We start from the raw sequence: 27,780 nt of genomic DNA, 5'->3' as shown, positions 1-27,780 counted from the left end.
TTCTCCAACTCCGGTACCCCATACAGTCTCAGGTTCCAACGGCGGTTATAGCGTTCAACTTCAGAGATGCGTTCATCGCATTTCTGTGTAAGCCTTTCGTTTTTCTCAACCCTCTTCTCAATGACCATAATCTTATCACTTATGTCCTTTAATTCTGTATGAACTGTTCCTACCATTTCTTCAATGGCATCACTTCTGGTGTTGATCAGATTGATCAAACTGTTGACCGCATCAGCTTTCAGGGAGTCGCCATCAGAGTGACTTGTAGACAATGTTGGTTTTTTAGCCACTGGAGGTTTGGAAGGCGTAACTGATAGTGGTGGAAATTCTTCTTCAACCATCTGCTCACACTCCATTTCTTTCATGTAGCTATGGTTGCTAGCTAACATGCTATTTGCATGTGGTTTGCCTGAGTTACTCAGCCTTTTCTGAGCAGATTTCGACATGTTGTTGTTATTAAATTTGGATTCAGATTTAGCAGGTTTAGACGTCAAATACAGGGAGTGCAGAATTATTAGGCAAGTTGTATTTTTGAGGAATAATTTTATTATTGAACAACAACCATGTTCTCAATGAACCCAAAAAACTCATTAATATCAAAGCTGAATGTTTTTGGAAGTAGTTTTTAGTTTGTTTTTAGTTTCAGCTATTTTAGGGGGATATCTGTGTGTGCAGGTGACTATTACTGTGCATAATTATTAGGCAACTTAACAAAAAACTAATATATACCCATTTCAATTATTTATTTTACCAGTGAAACCAATATAACATCTCCACATTCACAAATATACATTTCTGACATTCAAAAACAAAACAAAAACAAATCAGCGACCAATATAGCCACCTTTCTTTGCAAGGACACTCAAAAGCCTGCCATCCATGGATTCTGTCAGTGTTTTGATCTGTTCACCATCAACATTGCGTGCAGCAGCAACCACAGCCTCCCAGACACTGTTCAGAGAGGTGTACTGTTTTCCCTCCTTGTAAATCTCACATTTGATGATGGACCACAGGTTCTCAATGGGGTTCAGATCAGGTGTCATTAGTTTTTCTTCTTTTATACCCTTTCTTGCCAGCCACGCTGTGGAGTACTTGGACGCATGTGATGGAGCATTGTCCTGCATGAAAATCATGTTTTTCTTGAAGGATGCAGACTTCTTCCTGCACCACTGCTTGAAGAAGGTGTCTTCCAGAAACTGGCAGTAGGACTGGGAGTTGAGCTTGACTCCATCCTCAACCCGAAAAGGCCCCACAAGCTCATCTTTTATGATACCAGCCCAAACCAGTACTTCACCTCCACCTTGCTGGCGTCTGAGTCGGACTGGAGCTCTCTGCCCTTTACCAATCCAGCCACGGGCCCATCCATCTGGCCCATCAAGACTCACTCTCATTTCATCAGTCCATAAAACCTTAGAAAAACCAGTCTTGAGATATTTCTTGGCCCAGTCTTGACGTTTCAGCTTGTGTGTCTTGCTCAGTGGTGGTCGTCTTTCAGCCTTTCTTACCTTGGCCATGTCTCTGAGTATTGCACACCTTGTGCTTTTGGGCACTCCAGTGATGTTGCAGCTCTGAAATATGGCCAAACTGGTGGCAAGTGGCATCTTGGCAGCTGCACGCTTGACTTTTCTCAGTTCATGGGCAGTTATTTTGCGCCTTGGTTTTTCCACACGCTTCTTGCGACCCTGTTGACTATTTTGAATGAAACGCTTGATTGTTCGATGATCACGCTTCAGAAGCTTTGCAATTTTGAGACTGCTGCATCCCTCTGCAAGATATCTCACTATTTTTGACTTTTCTGAGCCTGTCAAGTCCTTCTTTTGACCCATTTTGCCAAAGGAAAGGACGTTGCCTAATAATTATGCACACCTGATATAGGGTGTTGATGTCATTAGACCACACCCCTTCTCATTACAGAGATGCACATCACCTAATATGCTTAATTGGTAGTAGGCTTTCGAGCCTATACAGCTTGGAGTAAGACAACATGCATGAACAGGATGATGTGGACAAAATACTCATTTGCCTAATAATTCTGTACTCCCTGTAGGTGCTATAAAACTGCTTTATATCTTTCTAGTGCTGAGAGCTCGAAAAAATACTGCTCTTCACGCTGCCATCTTGCTCGGCCCCCCTAGGAGTACGCATTTGAAGTACACTTCGAATTGGGACAGCCGTCGTCGCGTGGCGGTGACGTAATCGCACTCAAAATGCATACATCAAGCGTGCAGTCTCTTAATTGGGACACAGCCACTGTCATCTCATTGGAGGGCATCTTTAGTGATAAACAGGGAGTGACAAACAGGGGAGAAACGAGACACCTACAGTAACAACACAGATGGAAAACAATGTTCAAATCAGGGGAAAACAGATGCAGGAATTAAAACTCATGCAGGTCAGAAACAGACATTTGTTTCAAAGTAAAACAGTAAATAAGGAAAATAATGAACACAGACATGACTATAAACACTCAACTACAAAGAAATATGAATCAGGGAGGAACTGAGAAACCCTGCAGGAAGTAAAACCAGACTTGAGTCTTGAAACAAATATAAGGATCACAAACTGACAGTTACCACCAGAACAACCATAAAGTCAAAACAGAAACACTCAATAAAACTAATAATAATGATAATAAAAACAATATCACAAGAAAAAGAACAAAAACAAAAATTCAAACAGTAGAATAAAAATCAAACAGAAACCCAAAACTTAACCACTTATATATGGACAAAAAACCAAAAAAATATATATAGGCCTTTTAGGATAAAACTGAAATACAGAAGTACAATTATTGTAATCAAAGAAAAAACTGCAAAACATTGATGAATAGATCATCTTTCTGAATCAGTTGTTTTCCGAAACTTTTTCACAGATCCATTGATGAGAAGATGAACATGGACGATCAAACCATGTGTTTTTTTCAATTTCGACAGAAACACAGTCCTCATGTCCACCATTATTAGGCTCACCTCTTGCCCAGTACCTACCAGGTCAACGACAGCAACATTATCTTATTATTATTAAGAATTATACAGTGTATATATATTATACACTGTACATTAAGATCACCAAATTTCAAATAACAATAACATTTTTCTTTTCAGGTGGTTTTTAAACAGGCTTGCATAAAGTGTGCAGATGGCAAAACACACCAGCTCTGAACACAAGAATTGTTGTTGTTTTGACTGATATAATAACTTCTTTTGCTCCCACTTGGCCAAAACAAGTCATTAGCACACATCTTTACGCTATTAGCAGTCAACCACCGACATGTAAGCCTTTGTGTTCATATCTGCATGCATCTGTGGGTTTAACAAATTTCCTATGTAAAGGAATAAACTGAACCAAAGTGAAGACTTACGTCAGAATCTGTGGAGTCCCATCTACCCATTTCCATGATCCCTCCTGCTCTTCGTCATTTAAACCAATCCAAACTTCTGCTGTGGTGACCGTAGAGAGGAATTTCTGTTTAATATGAAGAAAAATCTTTTTATTTTACTTTAAAACCACATTTTTAGCCTATGCCAGGGGTCGGCAACCTGCATGCGGCTCTTTAGTCCTTATAGTGCGGCTCCAGGTGGTTTGGAAAAATAAATTAAAAGTATTTAGGTGAAGTGTATTTTATTTATGTTAGTTCTTTTTTTTAACTTGTAGTTCTAAATTGGAAATTACTGTGATATTGAAATATAAATATAAAATTATATTCTATTATTTTTTTCATCGCTCAAAATAAGCGTCACACTAGCGGAAGCCAGTATACCCGCCGAAACGCTGTGCATTTATCGAGACTTTGGATCCACATTATGTCAGCAGCTATTCTCCACCGTGAACTATGTTAAAAACAAACACCGCTCACACCTCACAGATGACAGCTTACAGTCCTGCGTGAAGATGAAAGTGACTTCGTACAACCCTGATCTGCAGACGCTGTGCGCAGAGGTTCAGGAGCAGAAGTCCCATTGTAAACATACCAGGGCAGACCCGACGATGTTTGTACAAACACGCTTTTCAGCATGTCTTTATTGACCACTTTTTACACATGGTTGCTGTACGCATAAGCATAGCATAGCATGTGCTACCTATGCTGTAAGATAGCACATGTTACAGCATAGATAGCACAGACGTCAGTGCAGTGTTGCCAACTTAGCGACTTTGTCACTATATTTAGCGAGTTTTCAGACCCCATTAGCGACTTCTTTTCTAAAAAGCGACTAGCGACAAATCTGGCGACTTTTTCTGGTGTCATTGGAGACTTATTTATGACGACTTTTTGACGTGAAAGGGCACATCAAATGTGAAAGGGCACCTCACCCGTGCTAAAGCACTCACGGGCGGAGGATAGTGCCACCAGAGCGCCTATTTCGGGTCACTTTTGCCGGTCGAAGCCCGGATAAAGGAGCAGGGTTGGAATTGTGACATTAAAAAACAATAATTGCTAAAATAAATTTAATTTGTAGTTCTAAATAAATTCTAAATGGATTTAGGACGTTTTTTACTCACTTTATGTCTCTTCCATGATGTTATTTCTCTCTCCAACAGCGTAGGTTACAATTATATTAGCATGACCAATTATGCAAATTAGGTGATGATGTCATTTAGCGACTTCTAGCGACTTCTAGTGACTTTTAGGACAGCCAATAGCAATTTTCCTTACTGAGGAGTTGGCAACACTGCGTCAGTGGCGGAGCGTGGGTGGGGGCTTACTGGGCTTAAGCCCGGGTTGTTTTTTCAGAAGCCCGGGGTCTTTCGGAGTGTAATTTTTTCATAGTTAGGATGCCTGTGGCTGACAACTGTATAAAACCAAAACTACACACAATATTTGAAACACAATTCTGTGGGAATTTACGACTGTGCGTAAATCCCCCTAATATTGGTATGATCCGAGCTCAGACACTAAGCGGGCGGGGCAGCTGCTGCCTGCGAGTGCGCCGTTAGAGAAACGCAGCCAGGCAGACAGAGGAGAACTGAAGTTTGACCAGGTACCAAAGCAAATCATTCGTACTGTACAAATAATGTAAATATAACGGTGTATCACGAAAGATTGATATCAAACTGATCACTTGACCAATATTACGTTACTTGCTCTTGGAGTGAATCAACAAATGGTGAAATGAAAAGCCGAACAACAACAATGCTGTTTCTTTAGAGAGTCTTAGCTTACATGTGTGTTTATTTCATATTTTCAGTTGTTACCCTCCACGGCTAAATAAATCGGTTTCAGTAATGCACTGATATACAAGAATGGACATAAGGAGCTTCTTTCAAAGAAAAAACTCAGGTAGTATTTTATATATTATGCTTTGTATGTTGTTCAGTATATTTCTATGCAAAACAAGAGGAACTTCAATACACAGCAATATATTCACAGTTGAAACCAGATATTTACATACACTTTATGGAAAACACAAGAACATTTTTTTACTGTACAACATCAATTTAGAGTAAACTTGTTTTGTTTTGGATAAATAAATATTGAAATATCTTTTGAATTAGTTAAATGTCAGAATAAAGAGAGACAGAGCTCTCTATTTTTATCACTTTCATCAAATTTAGGAGTACATGTACACTAAGTTTATTGTTAATTAATAAGAAAACTCCAGACGTTCCATTCTGAGCTGAAGAAGCTTCTGATAGGTTAGTAGAGTCCATGTGAGTAAATTGGTGGCACACCTGTGGATGATGTGTCTGTGAGCACAAGGAGGGAGAAAAAGGAGAGTGGAAAAGTACGCGTTGTAAGTTCCGTTGCAGCAGCCTTTCAACGCCTCTCTCTGTCTCTCGCAAGCAAAGTTGACCCAGACAACAAAGTAAAGCTAGTTTTTGGCTACGAGCCCGACACAAACCCGACGGATTAGCCAGAGGTCCCTTTACTACGGTTCGGAGCCGCGGACCTTCAGTAATAGTAATAAATCACACAGCAATAGTACATTCATGTAGTTGTAAAAAGCAAGATAATATATTAAGTAATCCAAAGTATTCAGAATACGTTACTCTCATTGAGTAACGTAACGGAATACGTTACAAAATACATTTTGGGGCATGTATTCTGTAATCTGTAGTGGAATATGTCAGGTTTATATTATTGGATTGTCATTTATGCTTAGAAGTATTTACTCATATATGCTTAGAGTTTTATAATCAATTGCATGTTGATAGAGGTCTGATCCTTAGCAGTCTGTAAAGACTCTGTGTGCCTTCCAGAGTGTTCTGGCATACACACTCACATCCTGGGGTCACGAGAAGAGGTCGTACCTTCTTTTATTGTTTTATGGTATAGCAAACACAAGTATATCTGTTTTAGTCTAAGTGCCTTTTGTTTAGATGAACTGCTGGACTTCCAGACCAGCAGGTTTAGGGAAGTCGTTTATGGGGTCACATCTTGACCACACACACACACACATCACATGTTCACTGTTGCAGACACACACGACACATGTTCACATGTGAGTGTCTTATCTGTCGCATGATTAATGAGATGTTTGTGTAGCCACTGAATGGCTGCGAGGGAAGGCTGGAGTTTGGAGTTGGCTTAGATCAGATAAGGTGCTTCTCCCCTTGTAGCAAGTTAAAGACAGAAAGCACTGTGGTCTTGCTTTTGTACACAAGTGACTGGTCTGTGAGTCAGCGGGGTTTAATTGTTAGACCCAACATGCAGTTTATTTTATCTAAGTTTCTTTTAAAAATCCAAAGCCAGCAATAATTAAAACTTTGAATTTTCTTTAATGCTTTGACACATTTTTGTGCAACACTGAAGATGCATTTCCTGACAGCTCACACAGCAAAACACTCACTCAAATCTCAATAGCAGTCATTCAAATCTGTAATTGATTTGTCATATGTTTTTTCAACAATCAGTATGTCATTGCCACCAAAATCTATTCATGCTGTCTAAACAAATGTAGTCAAAATGTTAATATATTTTGTCAGTGGACTCATACTTTTACTTAAACATAATTTTTACTAAAACACATAGAATATCAGAACTGGAACTGTGGAAACCAAACATAGTACAATAGTATTCTGTAAGTTACTGGACTGCCTGTCACTCCTGCCCCTTGCCTTGCAAATGCTCTCTCCTGCAATGTATGCTGTATCCACTGCATTTGTTGGCATCATGATGATGAGCCTTTATTTGTCACTACAATGTTACACATACATGTTACCTGCAGTGAAACAGGACTGCAGGCATCTTTACCATATCCTGTTTTCCTTATCCTTGCTACACTGCCACATTTCCTTATTCTTCTTCCGCTTCTTCTATTGACAGGTTGTTTCCCCCTATACAATTTCTGTCTAAACAGATTTCTTTGATACACTCTAGAACATTAAACATGTTCTAAAATGCTCATACACATCATACATAATGATTTTTTTTACTTTATTTTGAATGTGTTAACACTTAAAAAAGGCTGAAATAAAAGGCTATTTACATTAAAAATGGTAGTTTGAATTTATTTACAGCTCAATAACACATACATACATAAACACTGTACCTGTTCTTCAGGGCTGTTAATAACCACCAGATCTGCTCCTCTGTCTCTGCAGTCCATTCTGGCTGCATCCCAGGGAGCAGAGCGTTTAGAGATGAGATAGCAGCTATGGCTGAAGCTCCATCCTACAGGACATGTTTTATCTGGAAGAAATTACAAACAAATAACATTTCAGTTTATGAATGATCTTTTATGAACTGTATAACAATGAATTCTGTTTAATTAATTAAAATCCTCCAAAGACTTGATCACAAAGATCTAAACAGTCTATTTACTTGCGTGTCATTATTTATAATATAGTAAAAATAATAGAAAACTTTTAATAAATACAACAATTTAAACAATAAACACCACAATAAAAAACTGTCAGAAACCCCAAACTTAACCACCTTCTGAAGTCTCCACTAAGGTAAAATGAAAAAGCAAATGCAAATTTTTAGCCACAACAAAACACATAATTATGAAATAAAACAGATTCAAATCTAGAATTATAATCATAGATAAAACTGCAAAACATTTATGAATAAATGATCTTAAAGAAACTGTACTGTGGTTTGGTGTATTTTCGCAGATCCATTGATGAGAATATGAACAAGAATAATCATTCCAAAACCTTCCCCATTTATTGATATAAGCACAGTTTTCTTCTCCACCATCATCAGGTTGTGTTGTTGCCCAGTACCTAGCAGGTCAGTGACAACAACATTATTTTATTATTATTGAGGAAAAAATGAGTCTTTGGTGTTTGTGTGAGGAGTTTTGTCAAACAAATTTTCCATCAGCAGCTTTGAGTTTTTATAAACACACTGCACATTAAGATCACCAAATTACAGATAACAATGGAAATAATATATATTTTATTTTACTTTTTTTAGTACATGGTGTTTGTTAGACAGGACTATACAAAGTATAAAGACAAACACATGAGCCCAGATTACACAGACATCTTGACTGATATAATAACTACTGCCTTGGCTCAGTGTGGCAAAAATCAAGTCATTTGCATGCATCTTTAAGCTTTGGGAAGCCGTTTGGCTCAACCAATATGCAAACTGAACAATCTGCATTCATCTGTGGGTTTAACAAATTTTGGAAATATTTTGGAAATTTAATAAAAGTAATGAACTGAACCAAGTGAAGGCTTACTTCAGAGTCAGTGGAGTCCCATCTACCCATTTCCATGTTCCCTCCTGTTCTTTGTCATTTAAACCAATCCAAACTTCTGTGGTGATCGTAGAGAGGAATTTCTGTTTAATATGAAGAAAAATCTTTTTATTTTACTTTAAAACCACAATTTTAGTCTATGCAGTGTTAGAGAATTGTGGATCAATATGGTTGTCATTGTGCAAGATGATTAGATAATTAGCAAGAATGCTCACCTCTGTTTTACACACACACACACACACACACACACACACACACACACACAGACACACACACGTTCACACAAAAGTTTCTTTTGTGGTGATCATAGAGAGGAAGGTCTGTTTAATATGAAGAGAAAACATTTCAGTTTTAAACCACAAGTTTTTATTTGCATATTTTACATATAAACTATGAAATTATTTTTATGTCATAGTTTGCATGCGAGAAAAAAACAAAATGCGAGCAAATGATGTAATTTCACAGGCGCAGTTAAATTCATTGCTTCTAAATTTAAAGAAACCCATGCGCTTAGAATGTGCATAAAGAAGCCATCGCACACCAAGATTGTCTGCTTTGCATACACTGCTATTTGTTTGTAATTTGAAAAATTGTTTGCCAAATAGTTATCAACAGTTATTCATTTCCTTTGTAGCAGTGGAAATACACATAACTATCACTGGATTACTTTACTGCTGAACAAATCTTTTAAACTGTCCCCTTAATCTGGTGTACAACATAGCTCTTGTGATTTAGAAAAATCACTGTAATAAGAAGAATGCATCATTCCTAAAAGGAAAAAAAAGAACAACATTAAAAAAAGGAAAAAGTGCATAAACTTATTATTATAAAATGTAAATGAATGTAAACTGTGCCTATGATGCTGCCTTTGAGTGCACTTTGATCAGTCAAACACAGCTGTACACATCTGGCTGCAGAGCTTCACTGACTGTGGGTTCAGGCGCCACTGTAATTCATCTAAATAATATTAAAGATTCTCTGAACAGTCAGTCTGTGGACAGGAGAGGAGGATGTTACAGGCTGTCTTTAGTAAGTAGCTCATTTGTCTGATCTGAACTAGTGTCTAATAAAACTTTTATCACTGTTGCTATAATGTTGTGTAAATCTAAAGGGTCTTATCAGAATCAGAATCAGAATACTTTATTGATCCCAGGGGGAAATTATTTTTTGTTACAGTGCTCCATTATAAACCAACATTAAGACAAGACAGACAATACACTAACTAAGAATAGTACAATATATACATATATATATATACATATATATATATATACATAAGTCACTCATAAATAAATAGCTGAACAAGAAACATGTGTAGTTGTAGCAGCAAACAGTGTGTTAAGTGGATGCGTTGTACAGGGAGATGGCCACAGGCAGGAATGATTTCCTGTGTCGTTCAGTGGTGCTTTTCGGTAATCTCAGTCTCTCACTGAACGAGCTCCTGTGACTGACCAACATGTCATGGAGTGGGTGGGAGGTGTTATCCAACATTGTCTTTATCTTGGACAGCATCCGCCTCTCCGACACCACCTTGAGGGAGTCCAGCTCCATCCCCACAACATTGCTGGCCTTACGGATTAGTTTATTGAGTCTGTTGGCATCTGCGACCCTCAGCCTGCTCCCCCAGCATGCAACAGCATAGAGGATCGCACTGGCCACAACAGACTCATAGAAAATCCTCAGCATTTTCTGGCAGATGTTGAAGGACCTCAGTCGCCTCAAAAAATAGAGACGACTCTGGCCCTTCCTGTAAAGTGCTGTGGTGTTTTTAGCCCAGTCCAGTTTATTGTCAATGTGTACTCCAAGGTATTTATAGTCCTCCACAATGTCAACACTGACCCCCTGGATTGAAACAGGGGTCAAGTGTTTCCTGGTCTTCCTGAAGTCCACGATCAGTTCCTTGGTCTTTGCCACGTTGAGCTGCAGATGATTCTGCTCACACCACGTGACAAAGGAGTCGACCACAGCCCGGTACTCTGTCTCATCATCCCTGCTGATGCATCCAACCACCGCAGAGTCATCAGAAAACTTCTGAAGATGGCAGGTCTCTGTGCAGTGGCTGAAGTCTGTGGTGTAGAGGGTGACGAAGAAGGGGGAGAGGACAGTCCCCTGTGGTGCCCCTGTGTTGCTGATCACCTTGTCAGACACACACTGTGGGAGACGTACATATTGTGGTCTTCCTGTCAGGTAATCAACAATCCAGGACACCAGAGAAGCATCCACCTGCATCGCTGCTAGCTTATCACCCAGGAGGGTCGGCCTGATGGTGTTGAAAGCACTGGAATGGTCAAAAAACATGACCCTCACAGTGCTCGCCGGCTGGTCCAGATGGGTGTAGACATGATTGAGCAGGTAGATGATGGCGTCCTCAGTTCCGAGACGAGGCTGATAAGCGAACTGAAGGGGATCCAGATGTGGTCTTACTATGGGTCGCAGCTGGTCCAGGATGAGCCTTTCCAGGGTCTTCATGATGTGAGAGGTCAGTGCCACGGGCCTGTAATCCTGGGGGCCACTGGGACGTGGCGTCTTTGGTACAGGGACGAGGCATGATGTCTTCCACATCACCGGGACCACATCACAACATATAGCTACTAACTAATCTCACAATTTCTGTTATTAATCAATATTAATTGTGATTAATCGTAATTACTTGATTAATAGCCTGGCTCCAATTACGTTTTTTCAGCTTTATATTTTAAGGTTGTAACAGACATTTATGCAATACAATGAAGTAAATGCAGAATAAACACAAAGAATATATGCTGACATTCAAAGTGAATTTTAATAGTTTTCATCAATCTTTAACACAGTGAAAACTTAAAAAACCTTCAAGGTCATCAACAGTTACTGAACCCAGGCCAAAAGGTTAAAGTGAATACCATAACAGAATACCATAACAATAAAGGGTGCACAAAACTCAGTATTTAAAACAGAAAAAGACACAGCTGAAAACCCAGAATGTTGAACATTTTCACTTAAAAAGGAGCGATTTGGCTTAGTCCTTCTTTGCACTAAGCCAGTTACTGAGGCAGACTATTCTGTTTACATTATCTGATGACAAAGAAGCACGCTTCTTTTGAATGATGTGACCTGAGAGTGAGAATAAGCTCTCACAAGGCACTGTGGTTGCAGGGGTTGACAGGTACTTGTGTGCAATAGGTGCCAGCCTGGAATGTGCTCCTTCTCTCTTTAACCACCACTGTAGTGGACACTCTCCTACGTCAATTTTGGGCTCTGCTTTGTACAGATTCAGACAGCGGTCATTAGCGTCTTCCTCTGTATCTGAATCAGAAAAACCAAGCACACATGCTGGCAAGGTTCAAGTAGTTCTTCCAGCTTTTGCAGTCTGTGAAGCTCCTGGTCAGTCAACATGGTCACCTTGCTGTTTTGCTGAGCCAGGACGATGGTCAGCACAGATTTGTTTCTCTGGATCCGCTTGATCATCTCTAGGGTGAAGTTCCATCTTGTTGGAACGTCCTGAACAAGCGGTTCTGTTTGATGTCCATGTGCAGCTTGCTGTGCCTTTAATTCCTGAGCGTTTGCTGGACTATGCTTAAAATGTCCAACAATCTTGTGAAATTTGGCCAGAGCCCTTTCAAATGTGCTGTCATTAAGAGAAACTGTAACCATTCTTTTGCAGAATGTGGGCCATGCAGGGCTGTGTTCAAATGGAAGTAGTCTGGCGGCTGCAACCATGTTACGAGCACTGTCGGTGCCAAGCGTGGTTAGTCCTGATTGTCCCTGATTTTCCAACACTCAGAAAATGGTCAGCACACACCTCAGCATAATGCCTCTCTTCAGTTTTACTCACTGTTAGTGCAAACGATTGTAAAGTCCAATCGTAATCAATAAAATGTGCTGTGAGCCCCAAGTAATTATTGTTGTTCACCGAAGTCCAGTGGTCTCCAGTGCGAGCGACATTCCTTACTTGCACAAGCTTACTGGACTGCTGAGCCCTCTGGTCCTCATACAAAGCATGCAGTCTCGACACAGTGGTTCCTCTCAAGAGCGGATTGTAACATACATCTCCTGATGCAGCGCGAATGACTTCTCTCAGTCCATCATCTTCTACTATGCTAACTGGTCGGGAGTTTTTAGCTATCCAAATTTCCAAGGAATTGGTTAATTTTTCTCTACCATTTTTTGTTTTTCGTCCACGAGTACCATACTCCTGAAGCGTAGATTGGCGAGGTCCCGTAGAGGCGGATTCAGTTGGGTGTTTTGCTCTCAGGTGATACGCCAGTGATGAACTGCTTCTGTGGTACTTGAATTTAGCTTTGCAAACTGTCCACCTTACTCTCATTTTGTCCAACAAGCCATCAGGAAACTTCTTAAAGAGAAACTTTCCACCCAAAAGTCCGTCTTCCTCCATGCTCGCATGTGTTAGCTATAGTAGCATGGTATCACTTCTTTTTCTTCTAATCATTTCTATCAGGCCAAATGCCAGCATAGCACAATGCTGCCCCCTCCTCCAGAGCTGCTCATGAGTTTAAAGATCTTAGATTACAGGAAATAAAAAAAAACCCCCAAAACTGCGCTTTAGGGATGGGTATCGAAACCCGGTTCTTGTCGAGAACCGGTTCCCACTGTTTCAATTCCTTGGAATTGTTTGCCATTTTTGCAAAGGATTCCCCTATTGATTCCAGTCGCCCCAAATGACGTCACCACGTTGCGGGACGTCATTTACCTGGCAGGAAACATGACGGCTCAAACGCTCAAAAGTTTGGTTACATTTTCCGAGAACGGATGACAACAGGACAACTTGCAATACTTGAAAAGTAGATATTTCATTTAGAGAGGAAACACTACGAATATGCAAAAACATTTGCTCACAAAACACGCGATGACCTTAAATGAATGTCGTGTTTTTAATTCTTCTCCGGACTCGTGAATCTCAACCCAGCAGCAGTGGTAACGTTTGCACGTCCTCTCCCGTTAATGCAACTAACAGTGCATATTATGTTAGCGCGAGCTGCCTTATTACAAAACCTGCCATTATTGTGCATTTAGGTGACCATGATGAGAGAGACAGAGTCTGGCTGGCAGTTCTCGCTGCAGTCTACCGGTATCGTCTCCTTTCAGGCCAGGATAGACAAATGTCACCGAGCAGTGACTAAGTTTGTGGTAAAAGGCTTGCACCCATTTGCCACAGCAGATGCCCCCGATTTTCGGTAAGTGAATGTGTTTAATTGTAGGCAGGGCCATTACTGGATATTCTTGTGTAATTGCTACAGAATAATTTATGTTATACTTTGTTATTGCTACAGAAGAATATTTATTTTATTGTTTTACATTTACAAATTTTTTTCCTGGGGACTCTGTGACACCCCATTGAAGAGCCGTAGGCTGTGGATCTCTTAAGGTCTCACTGTTGGGTCTGTAAGGCCATGTTAAGATATAAAACAAAGTTCAAAACTAATCGACCTTAGTGTTCTCCTTTTTAAAAAAGAATCGATAAAGAATCGAATCATTAAAAAGAATCGAAAATGCAATCGGAATCGTGAAAATCTTATCAATATCCATCCCTACTGCGCTAATTGCATTAAAATTTTTAACGCATTAAATATTTCACGTTGATCTCAACAATTAACGTGTTAATTTTGACAGCACTAGTTTTTATGCTTTGTGGTTTTACTGTATCTGTGCAGCTAACCAGCAGATTTACTTTAGTCATGTCTACTGTAGATTCATCACTGTGGTCTCGGGTCTTGGACCAGCACACATCTGTCTGCTGTCTGTTGTCACTGCTCAAATATTTGCTGTACAATTTTCTTTAAATTACTTAAATTTTGGTTTGATCAATGTTTTTATTCAGTAAAAAATACATTTTTATTACAGTAAAATGTATAAATATTCTGCATTAAAACAGTCTTCAAACTCTAAATAATTGTTTAGTCTTTAAATTGTACACCACAACTGAAGCTAATTCACTGTAGCTAAATCATACCACAATTTGTTAGTTGATTCATTCCTCTGTTGCCCCTCTCTGTTGTGGTGTGCCCCAGGGGTTTGTATTGAGCCCCTTATTATTCTCTTTGTATATGTTACCCTTGGGCTCCATATTTCAAAAATACAATATTTCTTATCACTTTTACGCTGATGACATTCAAATCTATTGTCAACTGACTGATGATTTGTCAGCATCACTGAACTCCCTGTACGATTGCCTGAGAGAGGTTAAAGATTGGCTGTCAGAAAATTCTCTCGTTTTAAATGAGAAAAAAACTGAAGTTATGGTGTTCAACAGCCATATTCCTCGAGACCAGCTTGTTGCCCTGCTGGGGCCCCTAGCTAACTCTCTCTGTGATTCTATGCGTAACCTGGGTGTCTATTTGTATAGCTCCTTTAAGCTCGATAAGCAAGTATCATCTGTAGTTAAATCAGTTTTTTTTCTACTGCGCCATATTTCTAAAGGTAAGCATTATATACCGCACAAGGACCTGGAAAAACCTATCCACGCTTTTGTGACCTCCAGGTTAGATTATTGTAATTCTCTCTACTGTGGTCTCCAAGCCTTCTCTCTTCGAAGGCTGCAACTCGTTCAGAATGCTGCGGCCTTCTTACTGGAACTAGAAAATTTAACCCTATTACTCCGGCTCTTGTTGATCTACACTGGTTAACAATCAAAAATCGCATTGAGTTTAAAATCTTGCTACTCACTTTTAAAATCCTGAATAACATTGCGCCCAGCTACCTCACTGACCTCCTCAATCTGTACACTCCTTGTTGTGCATTAAGATCATCAGGTCAATTACTCCTGGCCCAACCTAAGTTTAGACTGAAGACCAGAGGCGATCGTGCCTTTGCTTCACCTGCACCCAACCTTTGGAATAGCCTCCCTGCTTCTATTCGAGCCTTGGACTCTATCCAATCCCTTAAATCAAGATTAAAAGCATATCTATTTGACTTGGCTTTCCTGACCAGTTAATACCCTTTTAAATCTTTTAAAATTTAAACTTTTAAATATTTTATTAGATTTTATTAAATTTATTATTTTATTATTAATTTTACTGCTGTTTTTGTCTTCTTAGCAGATTTTGTATTTATCTAATTCTCCTGGTCTGTTAGTGCCTCTATCCTGTCTGTGCTAGTGCCCGATTTGTACCCTGTTATTGACTTATGTTGACTCTCCATATTACTGTGAAGCACTTTGGTGTGCCTTCGGGTTTTTAAATGTGCTATATAAATAAAACTGTATTGTATTGTATTGTATTGTATTCATATGAATCTAATTGTGCTACATGGGATGTTCTGTGCACCAGTGAATGTACTGATTTATCACTGGCTTCACTTTAATACTGAAAAACATATAATTCTAGGACACGTTTTGAAGCACTCCTGTCCAGTTATGGTATGTGCAGTTACATGTGTTTGATGCAGACTGAGCAACTTTTTGTTCAAAGGTTTAAATGTCTGCATTTTGGCCAAAGTAAAAATTTGGCCCTTAGAGGTTCTGATGCACACTTCTTTTCCTGATCCTCGTTATGTGTTTTTTCAGTCATAAAAGCTTTGTAATACTGTACAATAGATTAATGGGACAGCTGTGACATGGCTTCACAACTTCAGAACTTAACTTAGATTACTCTGGTTTGTAGGATTTGTTCAGCAGTAAAGTAATACAGTGATGGTTGTTTGCATTTCCACTGCTATGCATCAAACATTAACTGTTGATAATTTGGTAAGCTTTGTCTTTCAAAATGTAAACAAATACGGACACAAGCAGCGCCTATGTCACTTTCACTGTGTAACTGAATTTAACGCAGTAACCTGAAGTGTCCATCAAGGTGACCAATCACATTAGGACCACCCTTCTCCTTTATACTACTGCACCCCATCAGTCAAAAATGAGTTGATTTGCACAAGCAGGATTTCTCTCCAAGCACAAAGAGCTAAACACAAGGGCATGAAACAGCAGCACTGTTTTACTGAAGATAAATTTCACAACAACAAATATAGTAAATCACTCTCGTTAACCTGCAGCATGCTGTAAATCTTTTTCAACAATCAATAAATCATTGTCACCAAAAACTTGTTGATGCTGTCTAAACAAGGTGATCAAGATGTTAATATATTCTCTCAGTGGTGTTACAGCCCTGGACATATACAGAATCAGGGCGTGTCAGTATGTCTGTATTGTTTTTTATATGTGTGTACTGTGCCTTTAAGAGTCTCGGCAGGCCCCTCCTTGGGTGAGCTGTTTTGGGTTGGTTTTGACCTGGCAGCTCCTAATTGGCCCCACTATCAACAGGCTGTTTGTTGTTTTTTTTTATGAAAAACCTTTACCCTTCATTTAAAAAAGTTAATAAAAAATTTAAAGAGATTTTGCTGATACACTTTAATTCAGCAAATGTAATGTAAAATTACCATATTCATCATGGTTTTTTAACTTTATTCTAATTGTGTTAACGTTAAGAAAAATGTTCATTTTTTTATAGTAAAACTATTCACCAAATAAGAAAAGAAAAACAGAAAATGTATTTTAGTAATAGGATAAGATGGCCCCAACTGACAGCGTGTAGAGTGAATACCTCAGGCAGCAGAAACCCAAGGAAGAGAAGGAAGGCGAGGAACCATTATGGAAGGACAGGCCCCTCCATGGCATGTACCACTGGCAGATAGAGGAGGTGGCTGATATCCAGAAATGCTGCCATTGGCTGGACAAAGCTGGACTGAAAAACAGCACGGAGGCTCTAATCATGGCAGCACAGGAACAAGCTCTGAGCACAAGATCCACAGAGATTGGGGTCTATCACACCAGGCAAGGCCTCAGGTGCCGGCTATGTAAAGATGCCCCAGAGACAATCCAGCACATAACAGCAGGGTGCAAGATGCTAGCAGGCAAGGCATACATGGAACGCCATAACCAAGTGGCCAGCTTAGTGTACAGGAACATCTGTGCCGAGTATAACCTGGAAGTCCTGAAGTCAAAATGGGAGATGCCCCCAAGGGTGGTGGAGAATGACCGAGCTAAGATCCTGTGGGACTTCCAGATAGAGACGGACAAAATGGTGGTGGCTAACCAACCGGACATAGTGGTGGTAGACAAACGGAAGAAGACAGCCGTAGCGATCGATGTAGCGGTTCCAAATGACAGCAATATCAGGAAGAAGGAACACGAGAAGCTCGAGAAATAGCTCGGGAAGATGATGGAGGGTGAGGGTAACAGTGGTCCCAGTTGTAAGCGAAATCCTTATTTATATATAATTACGGGTGAGGATCAGGAGTCCCAAAATGAATTAAAAAAATACATCATTAAATAATTTATTAAATGTTTTAAATAGATGAATAGGCATGTAATTAATTACTTAAATATTTATTTATTAATTAATTCAAATTTTAATTAATTATTTAATGGTGTGTTTAATTAATTCATTTTGTCACTCCTGGCCTTTCATATACATAAACACTGTACCTGTTCTTCAGAGCTGTCAATAACCACCAGATCTCCTCCTCTGGCTCTGCAGTCCATTCTGGCTGCATTCCAGGAATCAGATCTTTCAGAGAGGAGATAGCAGCTATGGTTGAACTTACTCCATCCTAAAGGACATGTTTTTTCTGGAAGACATTACCAACAAATACCAGTTCAGCAAGTTACTGAATTATATTTAAAGAACTCTATAACAATGCTCATTTGATCTGTTCAATTAATTGGAATTTTAGTACTTCAATAGTTTTGCTTTTATCAATCACACCAACAAGAACAGTAAAGCCAGAAGGACACATTTCCTGCGGGGAAATTAAAACAGAGTGGACTGTCTGAAAAAATAAGACAATGAAAACACTCTAGACAAATTTGTGTAACCACCTTCTTGGTGGAAGTTGGACCCAGATCCAGTTTATCAATGGTGTGCTTTTTTATTTGTTGTGATCAGTTTCATTTCTGATACTAAACTATAATTGTCTTGGCTGGAATGACCATGTTGCTGATGAGACTGCCCACAAATATTATGACTGCATCGTGGTCAGAACTGTTGTATTAGCACCGTGACAGACTGGTGACCTGACCAGGCTGTACGCTCACTCTCACTCCACAGCAGCTGGGATAGGCACAAAACCTTCCAAGACCCTGAACTGGATAAGTGGAAGACAATGGGTAGATGTGTCTGTTAACCCACTTTCAGGCCTTTTGTTCACACATTGATATCTAAGGCAGTTTTTGAACATCTGAAAACATTTTAGAGATAAAAGACTGAAATTTTCACAGACCTTTATTACCATCAAAATAAATCAGAATCTGTAATACATCAAAAAAGTCTTGACTAGTTAAAATATGAAAAAAGTCCAGCACTCCTGCAAAGAAAAGTGCTTGTATGAATGTTCGACTAGCACTTACACCCCCGGAGAGCAGTCATTTCGGGGTAGTACCTTAGACCCCCGCGGAGTCATCATTTTGCGTTTCTACCTTTAAAAGCCGGAGAGCAGTCAAATGCTGGAAGTGGAAGCTAAATTGGCTAGTCATTCATATGTATATTGGGTCGTTACCTAGGAATTCTGGAGGGAGGGGATTGGGGGAGAAATCAACACACATGAGTCTAGGTCCTTTGTTGCTGACATTTATTGATAAAAACAGTAGTTTCATTTCATGTTATTTCCTTTTTCATTTCAAGCAAGGAAGTGGATGTAGTTAGTAAGTAAGATATTTCAGACATTATTCTGACACAGAGGAGGAGATACTGGAATTATAATTAGTATCTATGCATGCATTTGTGATTTTGTTTGACCTTCCCATTGCTCACAATTTGAATTTGTTCACACTGCAGATGAGTGTCTCAGTCCCCAAACAAGCTCTCTTTTTCGGTGGAGAAGCAGTCTCCTCATCCGCAGTGAGTGTGGAGAAATCAACACACATGAGTCTAGGTCCTTTGTTGCTGACATTTATTGATAAAAACAGTAGTTTCATTTCATGTTATTTCCTTTTTCATTTCAAGCAAGGAAGTGGATGTAGTTAGTAAGTAAGATATTTCAGACATTATTCTGACACAGAGGAGGAGATACTGGAATTATAATTAGTATCTATGCATGCATTTGTGATTTTGTTTGACCTTCCCATTGCTTACAGTACAAAAAACCAACCATTTGTACACATATGTACTAATAATAATAAAAAGTGAGTGCAACACTGCAACCCGTCACCCCGTCGTTCAGTGGTCGTTGATCAGTGGTCCATTGTGGCACCATTCAGAGCACTGGTACAATAGTACCAGCAAGATATGGGAAGACATTGCAAATGTACTTGGATTTTAGGTTGCAAGCCACCCAAAACTTGATCCCAAACTTGTCAGGTTTACTTGCAAACACTTGGAGTGTTTCAGTATGCCATCTTAGGGAGAACTCAACACACATGTAGGTCCTTTGTTGCTGACATTTATTGATGAAAATAGAAAAAAAACCAACCGTTTGTACACATGTTTACAAATAATAACAAAAATTGAGTGAGTACATTACAACATTTTCAGCAATCACTCACAATCCTGGCACTGCCACGGTATCTGTCGCCTGCATTTACCACATGTGTACCTGTAGCAGTGAACACATCGCACAGTGGCCTGATTTTTTTTGCATCTGTGTTTGACCTGACACGTGGCCCTTTTTCCAGGGCTCGGTGTGGAGGGTTGTGTCCGAAGCAACTGTTCTTTTCTTTCCTTCTTCGCAGCTACATGAGAGTGAGCCAATTCGGTTGCAAGGGCTACCAGGAAGTCCACCCGTCTTTCCTTCGTCCCGGTGCATTCTTGATACAGCACATGTGCATTCAGTGCTGCCATGTCAATCATGTTATAAAACACGGCAACTGGCCAGCGCCGTGTTCCTTTGCGGACAGTGTACTCCCGAACCATCTGGTCCATCACATCCACGCCACACTTTGTCTTGTTGTAAAGGGTGACAGTGTTTGGCTTCCTTTTGGTAGTGTTTTCGGTCTGAACCACGCTGTGCATGCTGCTAAGAATATATACTGTCTTCTTCCGTTTGGCCGCATACGCCGTCAGCGTGGCAGCAGAGGTTGAAAACACCTAAGAAATAAGATAAATTGTTAATTCCATAGCCCTTTTACACACAATGAAACACATAAACATAGAACCACAAAAGACCTGCAACATACCTGAGTGGTGAATTCATTGCGATCTGTCTGTCTAGTGGATTGAGGAATTTCCCTGCGAATCTTGTTGACTGTGCCGAGGATGGTGGTTTTCCGTCTAAGAAGTTTTTGCGCAAGTGAAAGCGATGTGAAAAAATTGTCAGTGGTAACATTTCTGCCCTTGTCCAGGAATGGTTCCATCAGCCTCATAACTACATTTTCGGAAAGTCTCTCCCCAGTGGGACGATTGGGGTCCTTGCCAAGATATGGGAAGACATTGCAAATGTACTTGGATTTTAGGTCGCAAGCCACCCAAAACTTGATCCCAAACTTGTCCGGTTTACTGGCAATATACTGCAGGAAACTGCACCGAGTTTTTGATGGGAAAAGCTGTTCATCAACGGTGATATGTAGACCAGGGTTGTAGCACGTGATGCAGTTGGTGACAAATGATCCCCACACACTGGAAATTGCTGCGAACTTATCAGTCTTTGCTCGATCACAGCGGGTGGACTTGTCATCAAAGCGTAGGTGTTGCATGATGTCTTGGAAGCGGTTTCGTGCCATAGTTCCAATTATCTGTGGGTTTCCCAGGTTTGCTGACCAGCAGTCATTTACAGATGGAACCCTGTAAACCCCCCGCAAGATGACAATAGCAATAAATGCCATTAGTTCAGGGAGGTCCATGAACCAACAAACATGCTCCGTTTGCTGTGCATGTTGAATAGTCCATTCTTGAATGCTACGAAGCATGTCAAGAGTGATGAAACACAGGAAGCTCTGAAGGCGACTCAAGATACTTCTCCTGGCCTTAGCCGTTGGCTCTCCATCTGCAGCGTACGGTTCTATAGGGGTGAAAGGGAGACGGGTCCCCACATGTTCTTCACGCCACACTGTGCCATCTTTCGCTGTCTCAGTCCCCAAACAAGCTCTCTTTTTCGGTGGAGAAGCAGTCTCCTCATCTGCAGTGTGAACAAATTCAAATTGTGAGCAATGGGAAGGTCAAACAAAATCACAAATGCATGCATAGATACTAATTATAATTCCAGTATCTCCTCCTCTGTGTCAGAATAATGTCTGAAATATCTTACTTACTAACTACATCCACTTCCTTGCTTGAAATGAAAAAGGAAATAACATGAAATGAAACTAACCGGAAGACTGATCAGACAGCTCTGAGTCCGAATCCGGCTGAACTTCTAGGTCTTCTCCATCCGAGTCACAAGGGTCGACTTCCGCCAGGATCATTTCCAACGCCTGCTGGGTGGTGAGTCTTCTCTGCATTTTCTTTCCTTGGAGAGGAGGTCCGTACACCACAGGATTCTTCAGGGCAATGAAGGGTTAGGCTAAGTGCAGTGAGATTGTATCATATATATACCCTTGATCACAATTGATCAGTGGGGTCAGGTCACACTGATCAGCGGGGTCACACCCCCGTCGTTCAGTGGTCGTTGATCAGTGGTGCCACAATGGACCACAGAACGACGGGGTGACGGGTTTCCTGCAGTATATTGCAAGTAAGCCTGACAAGTTTGGGATCAAGTTTTGGGTGGCTTGCAACCTAAAATCCAAGTACATTTGCAATGTCTTCCCATATCTTGCTGGTACTATTGTACCAGTGCTCTGAATGGTGCCACAATGGACCACTGATCAACGACGGGGGTGTGACCACATAACAATGCAACCCGTCACCCCGTCGTTCAGTGGTCGTTGATCAGTGGTGCCACAATGGACCACAGAACGACGGGGTGACGGGTTTCCTGCAGTATATTGCAAGTAAGCCTGACAAGTTTGGGATCAAGTTTTGGGTGGCTTGCAACCTAAAATCCAAGTACATTTGCAATGTCTTCCCATATCTTGCTGGTACTATTGTACCAGTGCTCTGAATGGTGCCACAATGGACCACTGATCAACGACGGGGGTGTGACCACATAACAATGCAACCCGTCACCCCGTCGTTCAGTGGTCGTTGATCAGTGGTGCCACAATGGACCACAGAACGACGGGGTGACGGGTTTCCTGCAGTATATTGCAAGTAAGCCTGACAAGTTTGGGATCAAGTTTTGGGTGGCTTGCAACCTAAAATCCAAGTACATTTGCAATGTCTTCCCATATCTTGCTGGTACTATTGTACCAGTGCTCTGAATGGTGCCACAATGGACCACTGATCAACGACCACTGAACGACGGGGTGATGGGTTGCAGTGTTGCACTCACTTTTTATTATTATTAGTACATATGTGTACAAATGGTTGGTTTTTTGTACTGTAAGCAATGGGAAGGTCAAACAAAATCACAAATGCATGCATAGATACTAATTATAATTCCAGTATCTCCTCCTCTGTGTCAGAATAATGTCTGAAATATCTTACTTACTAACTACATCCACTTCCTTGCTTGAAATGAAAAAGGAAATAACATGAAATGAAACTACTGTTTTTATCAATAAATGTCAGCAACAAAGGACCTAGACTCATGTGTGTTGATTTCTCCACACTCACTGCGGATGAGGAGACTGCTTCTCCACCGAAAAAGAGAGCTTGTTTGGGGACTGAGACACTCATCTGCAGTGTGAACAAATTCAAATTGTGAGCAATGGGAAGGTCAAACAAAATCACAAATGCATGCATAGATACTAATTATAATTCCAGTATCTCCTCCTCTGTGTCAGAATAATGTCTGAAATATCTTACTTACTAACTACATCCACTTCCTTGCTTGAAATGAAAAAGGAAATAACATGAAATGAAACTACTGTTTTTATCAATAAATGTCAGCAACAAAGGACCTAGACTCATGTGTGTTGATTTCTCCACACTCACTGCGGATGAGGAGACTGCTTCTCCACCGAAAAAGAGAGCTTGTTTGGGGACTGAGACACTCATCTGCAGTGTGAACAAATTCAAATTGTGAGCAATGGGAAGGTCAAACAAAATCACAAATGCATGCATAGATACTAATTATAATTCCAGTATCTCCTCCTCTGTGTCAGAATAATGTCTGAAATATCTTACTTACTAACTACATCCACTTCCTTGCTTGAAATGAAAAAGGAAATAACATGAAATGAAACTACTGTTTTTATCAATAAATGTCAGCAACAAAGGACCTAGACTCATGTGTGTTGATTTCTCCACACTCACTGCGGATGAGGAGACTGCTTCTCCACCGAAAAAGAGAGCTTGTTTGGGGACTGAGACACTCATCTGCAGTGTGAACAAATTCAAATTGTGAGCAATGGGAAGGTCAAACAAAATCACAAATGCATGCATAGATACTAATTATAATTCCAGTATCTCCTCCTCTGTGTCAGAATAATGTCTGAAATATCTTACTTACTAACTACATCCACTTCCTTGCTTGAAATGAAAAAGGAAATAACATGAAATGAAACTACTGTTTTTATCAATAAATGTCAGCAACAAAGGACCTAGACTCATGTGTGTTGATTTCTCCCCCAATCCCCTCCCTCCAGAATTCCTAGGTAACGACCCAATATACATATGAATGACTAGCCAATTTAGCTTCCACTTCCAGCATTTGACTGCTCTCCGGCTTTTAAAGGTAGAAACGCAAAATGATGACTCCGCGGGGGTCTCAGGTAGAAGCCTTCTTGACTTGACTGCTCTCCGGCTTTTAAAGGTAGAACGGTAGAAGCTGGGAATTCCAGTGCTAGGTCAGGGGTAGGGATGGGTATCAAAACCCGGTTCTTGTTGAGAATTTTTGCAAATGATTCCCTTATCGATTCCAGTCGCCCGAATGACGTCACCACGTTGCGGAGCGTCATTTACCTGGCAGGAAACACGGCGCCTAAGCGGCTCAAACGCTCAAAAGTTTGGTCATACTTTACAAGAACGGATGACAACAGGGCAGCTTGCAATACTTGCAAAGTAGATATTTTGGCGCTTTGGGTGCCTTGAAAAGCGCTATATAAATCCAATCCATTATTATTATTATTTAAGGGAGGAAACACTACGAATATGCAAAAACATTTGCTCACAAAACACGCGATGACCTTAAATGAATGTCGTGTTTTTAATTCCGCTCCGGACTCGTGAATCTCAACCCAGCAGCAGCGGTAACGTTTGCACGTCCTCTCCCGTTAATGCGGCAGGTAAATAATCACCTAACAGCGCATATTATGTTAGCGCGATCTGCCTTATTACAAAACCTGCCATTATTGTGCATTTAGGTGACCATGATGAGAGAGACAGAGTCTGGCTGGCAGTTCTCGCTGCAGTCTACCGTTAGCATCTCCTTTCAGGCCAGGATAGACAAATGTCACCGAGCAGTGACTAAGTTTGAGGTAAAAGGCTTGCACCCATTTGCCACAGCAGATGCCCCCGATTTTCGGTAAGTGAATGTGTTTAATTGTAGGCAGGGACATTACTGGATATTCTTGTGTAATTGCTACAGAATAATTTATGTTATACTTTGTTATTGCTACAGAAGAATATTTATTTTATTGTTTTACATTTAAAAAAATTTTTTCCTGGGGACTCTGTGACACCCCATTAAAGAGCCGTAGGCTGTGGATCTCTTAAGATCTCACTGTTAGGTTTGTAAGGCCATGTTACTCCTAAATTTCTATCTTGTTCAAAGATAAGATATAAAACAAAGTTCTAAGCTAATCGACCTTAGGGTTCTCCTTTTTAAAAAGAATCGATAAAGAATTGAATCGTTAAACAGAATCGAAAATGGAATTGGAATCGTGAAAATCTTATCAATACCCATCCCTAGTCAGGGGTCAGCAACCTTTAACACCCAAAGAGCCACTTGGACCCGGTTTCCACGCAAAAGAAAACACTGGGAGCCGCAAATACTTTTTGACATCTAAAATAAAGATAACACTGTATATATATTTTTTTACCTTTATGCTTTGTGTGAACAACTAAAGTAAGTAAGTAAGTAAAGTTTATTTATTAACAGACAGGCAGTCACAAAGCGCTGTACACAAATATTAAAATAAACAATACAATCAATAGACATTATACACAATGTAAAAGATCAAATGTAAAGAATGTAAAGAATATAAAATACGTAGATCAACAAAAGGCTTGTTTGAACAGAAAACTTTTTAACTGCTTTTTAAAAGAATCCACAGAGCAACTAAGGTGTGTGAAATCCATTAAGTTTTACAGAGAAAATCACATTTTGAACTCTTAAAGAAATATAACAAAAGGAAAGACACCCAGCTGAACTAAAATTATCCAGCAAACAAAAACTGTTGTGAGCCGCCACCCTCATATCGCCTTTGGAGCCTTGACCTGACAGTTGAAAGTCTCGATAAATGCACCCCGTTTCTACGGGTATACTGGCTTCTGCGAGTGTGACGCTTATTTTGAGCGATGAAAAATAATAAAATATAATTTTATTTTTATATTTCAATACCACAATAATCTTCCAATTTAGAACTACAAGTTAAAAAAAAGAACTAAACACAAATAAAATACACTTCAGCTAAATACTTCTAATTTATTTTCCCAAACCACCTGGAGCCGCAGGTTGCCGACCCCTGGACTAGGTGAATGAGGCATGTTAAAAAAAGTGCTTTGACTGCTCAAGCAGAGTAGAAAAGTGCTATATATAGATATATATCTTGAAATATATGAAGATAAATGATCACAAAACCCATTAGATGTGTTCAAACTCTGAACCATGAAATTTGTATGTAAATGTGTGATGGTCAAGCAGAATGTTCTAAAGAAAAAAAATGTCTGACTTTAGATGGAATGACTGTAACTACCTATATTAAGGTCTATTTGTTGTAGACTCATTAATTTATAAATGTAACTACAATTTCTATAAAGGAATCAATTTCAGCATTTTTGTACTGGTTTGATTTTGTGATGCAGTTGGCATCAGCAATGTTGCTACTACTGGGGTTAGGTTAATTGGTGAATCTAAATTGTTCATAGGTGAGAATGTGAGTGTGAATGGTTGTGTGTTTGTGTGTTGTGTGTTTCTATGTGTTGGCCCAGCAATAGACTGGCCACTTGTCCAGGTTGTACCTTGCCTCTTGCACTATGGTAGCTGGGAAAGGCTCCAGTGACCCTGAATTGGATAAGCGCAAGCGAATGGCTGGATGGAAATAAATTAAATGAAATATCATCCAGCAACTTTCTTGGGTTGACTTTATGAATTTCGAATAATTTCAGTGAGTGCAAAGTCTTGAAGAGCCACAATCCCAAATGACAATGCATATTTGGTCTCTTAAGCATTTAAGTTTAATTAATTTAAGTTAATTAAGTTTCTTCTCAGTGAGAGAAAAGGAGAACAGTATTTGCTAGAGAATTGAATCACTGTAAAGACAACGGTAAATAAAAGGACTCACTCAGAGAACTCAGAAGCACTTCAAGCTTTTTGAGATTTTCAGAGAAGTTGGTACGCAGCAGGTCTCTTTCCTCAGTCATGACGGCAAGTTTTTTACTCACAGTGGAGAGATTTGCATTCAGGCTGTCTCTTTCCTCAATCATAATAAAGTCTGAAATAAATAAATTAGGGCAGGCTTTTGAGACACAAAACATCTTGTGCATTCATACTTAGACTGCTTCTGATTTATTTTAAACCATAAAAACTTTGAACATTGCTTAGCTTGTCAAATATTAATTCAGCACTCAGTGGCAGTTTGAACAATTATTTATGAAGAATCAGACTCACAGTGGACACCATGAGTGACAAATCCAATAAGAAGCAAAACACCCAGCAGACTCCACAGCACAATAACACCTAAATAACGATTCTCCTTACGGCTCTTTGGACCTGAAAAGAGAAGAAAAAAAAGACTGAATTATACAACAGTAACAACAGCTGTTAAAATAAATCTATCACTTCCTACCTGTGTGATGTGTTGACAGTTTTGGGTTGTCTTGTTCAGCAGATTCAGCACTGGCAGAAATTTCCTCCATTGCTCACAAGCAGGCAAACTATTTCCTAAATGGTGAGATCTGTAGCTCAGCGCTTGTAACCTCAAATTATCAGTAGTTTCAAGTTCTTCTTTTTTTGAACTTTCGAGGATGTCACACATTTCAGATGTTGATATGATTTTCACAGCACT

General features: G+C 39.9%; 1 protein-coding gene across 1 annotated transcript; it reads right to left on the bottom strand.

Annotated features, from left to right (window-relative positions):
• Positions 1-728: 728 nt before the first annotated feature.
• On the bottom strand, positions 729-27,780 carry LOC113007366 (C-type mannose receptor 2-like). Its single transcript, XM_080291091.1, has 9 exons — positions 27,562-27,780; positions 27,384-27,485; positions 27,058-27,207; positions 18,064-18,206; positions 8,634-8,755; positions 8,036-8,169; positions 7,491-7,630; positions 3,362-3,465; positions 729-2,983 (listed from the first exon to the last, which is right to left on the bottom strand). The coding sequence occupies exons 1-9, from the start codon at positions 27,629-27,631 to the stop codon at positions 2,845-2,847; spliced, it is 1,104 nt and encodes a 367-aa protein (XP_080147217.1). The 5' UTR covers positions 27,632-27,780; the 3' UTR covers positions 729-2,844.

This window comes from Astatotilapia calliptera, chromosome 16, assembly GCF_964374335.1.
Source record: "Astatotilapia calliptera chromosome 16, fAstCal68.1, whole genome shotgun sequence".
In the NCBI taxonomy this organism is placed as follows: Eukaryota; Metazoa; Chordata; class Actinopteri; order Cichliformes; family Cichlidae; genus Astatotilapia; species Astatotilapia calliptera.
The sequence above is the reverse complement of the archived record's forward strand: the minus strand, read 5'-3'. Positions and strand labels throughout refer to the sequence as shown.

Coding starts and splice junctions, on each gene's coding strand:
- LOC113007366 (XM_080291091.1), bottom strand. CDS start 27,631: ATGGAGGAAATTTCTGCCAGTGCTGAATCTGCTGAACAAGACAACCCA. Junction 8,170..8,633: donor GGGACTCCACTGACTCTGAA/GTAAGCCTTCAC, acceptor CTGACCTGCTAG/GTACTGGGCAACAACACAAC. Junction 7,631..8,035: donor CGAAAATACACCAAACCACA/GTACAGTTTCTT, acceptor AATTTCTTCCAG/ATAAAACATGTCCTGTAGGA.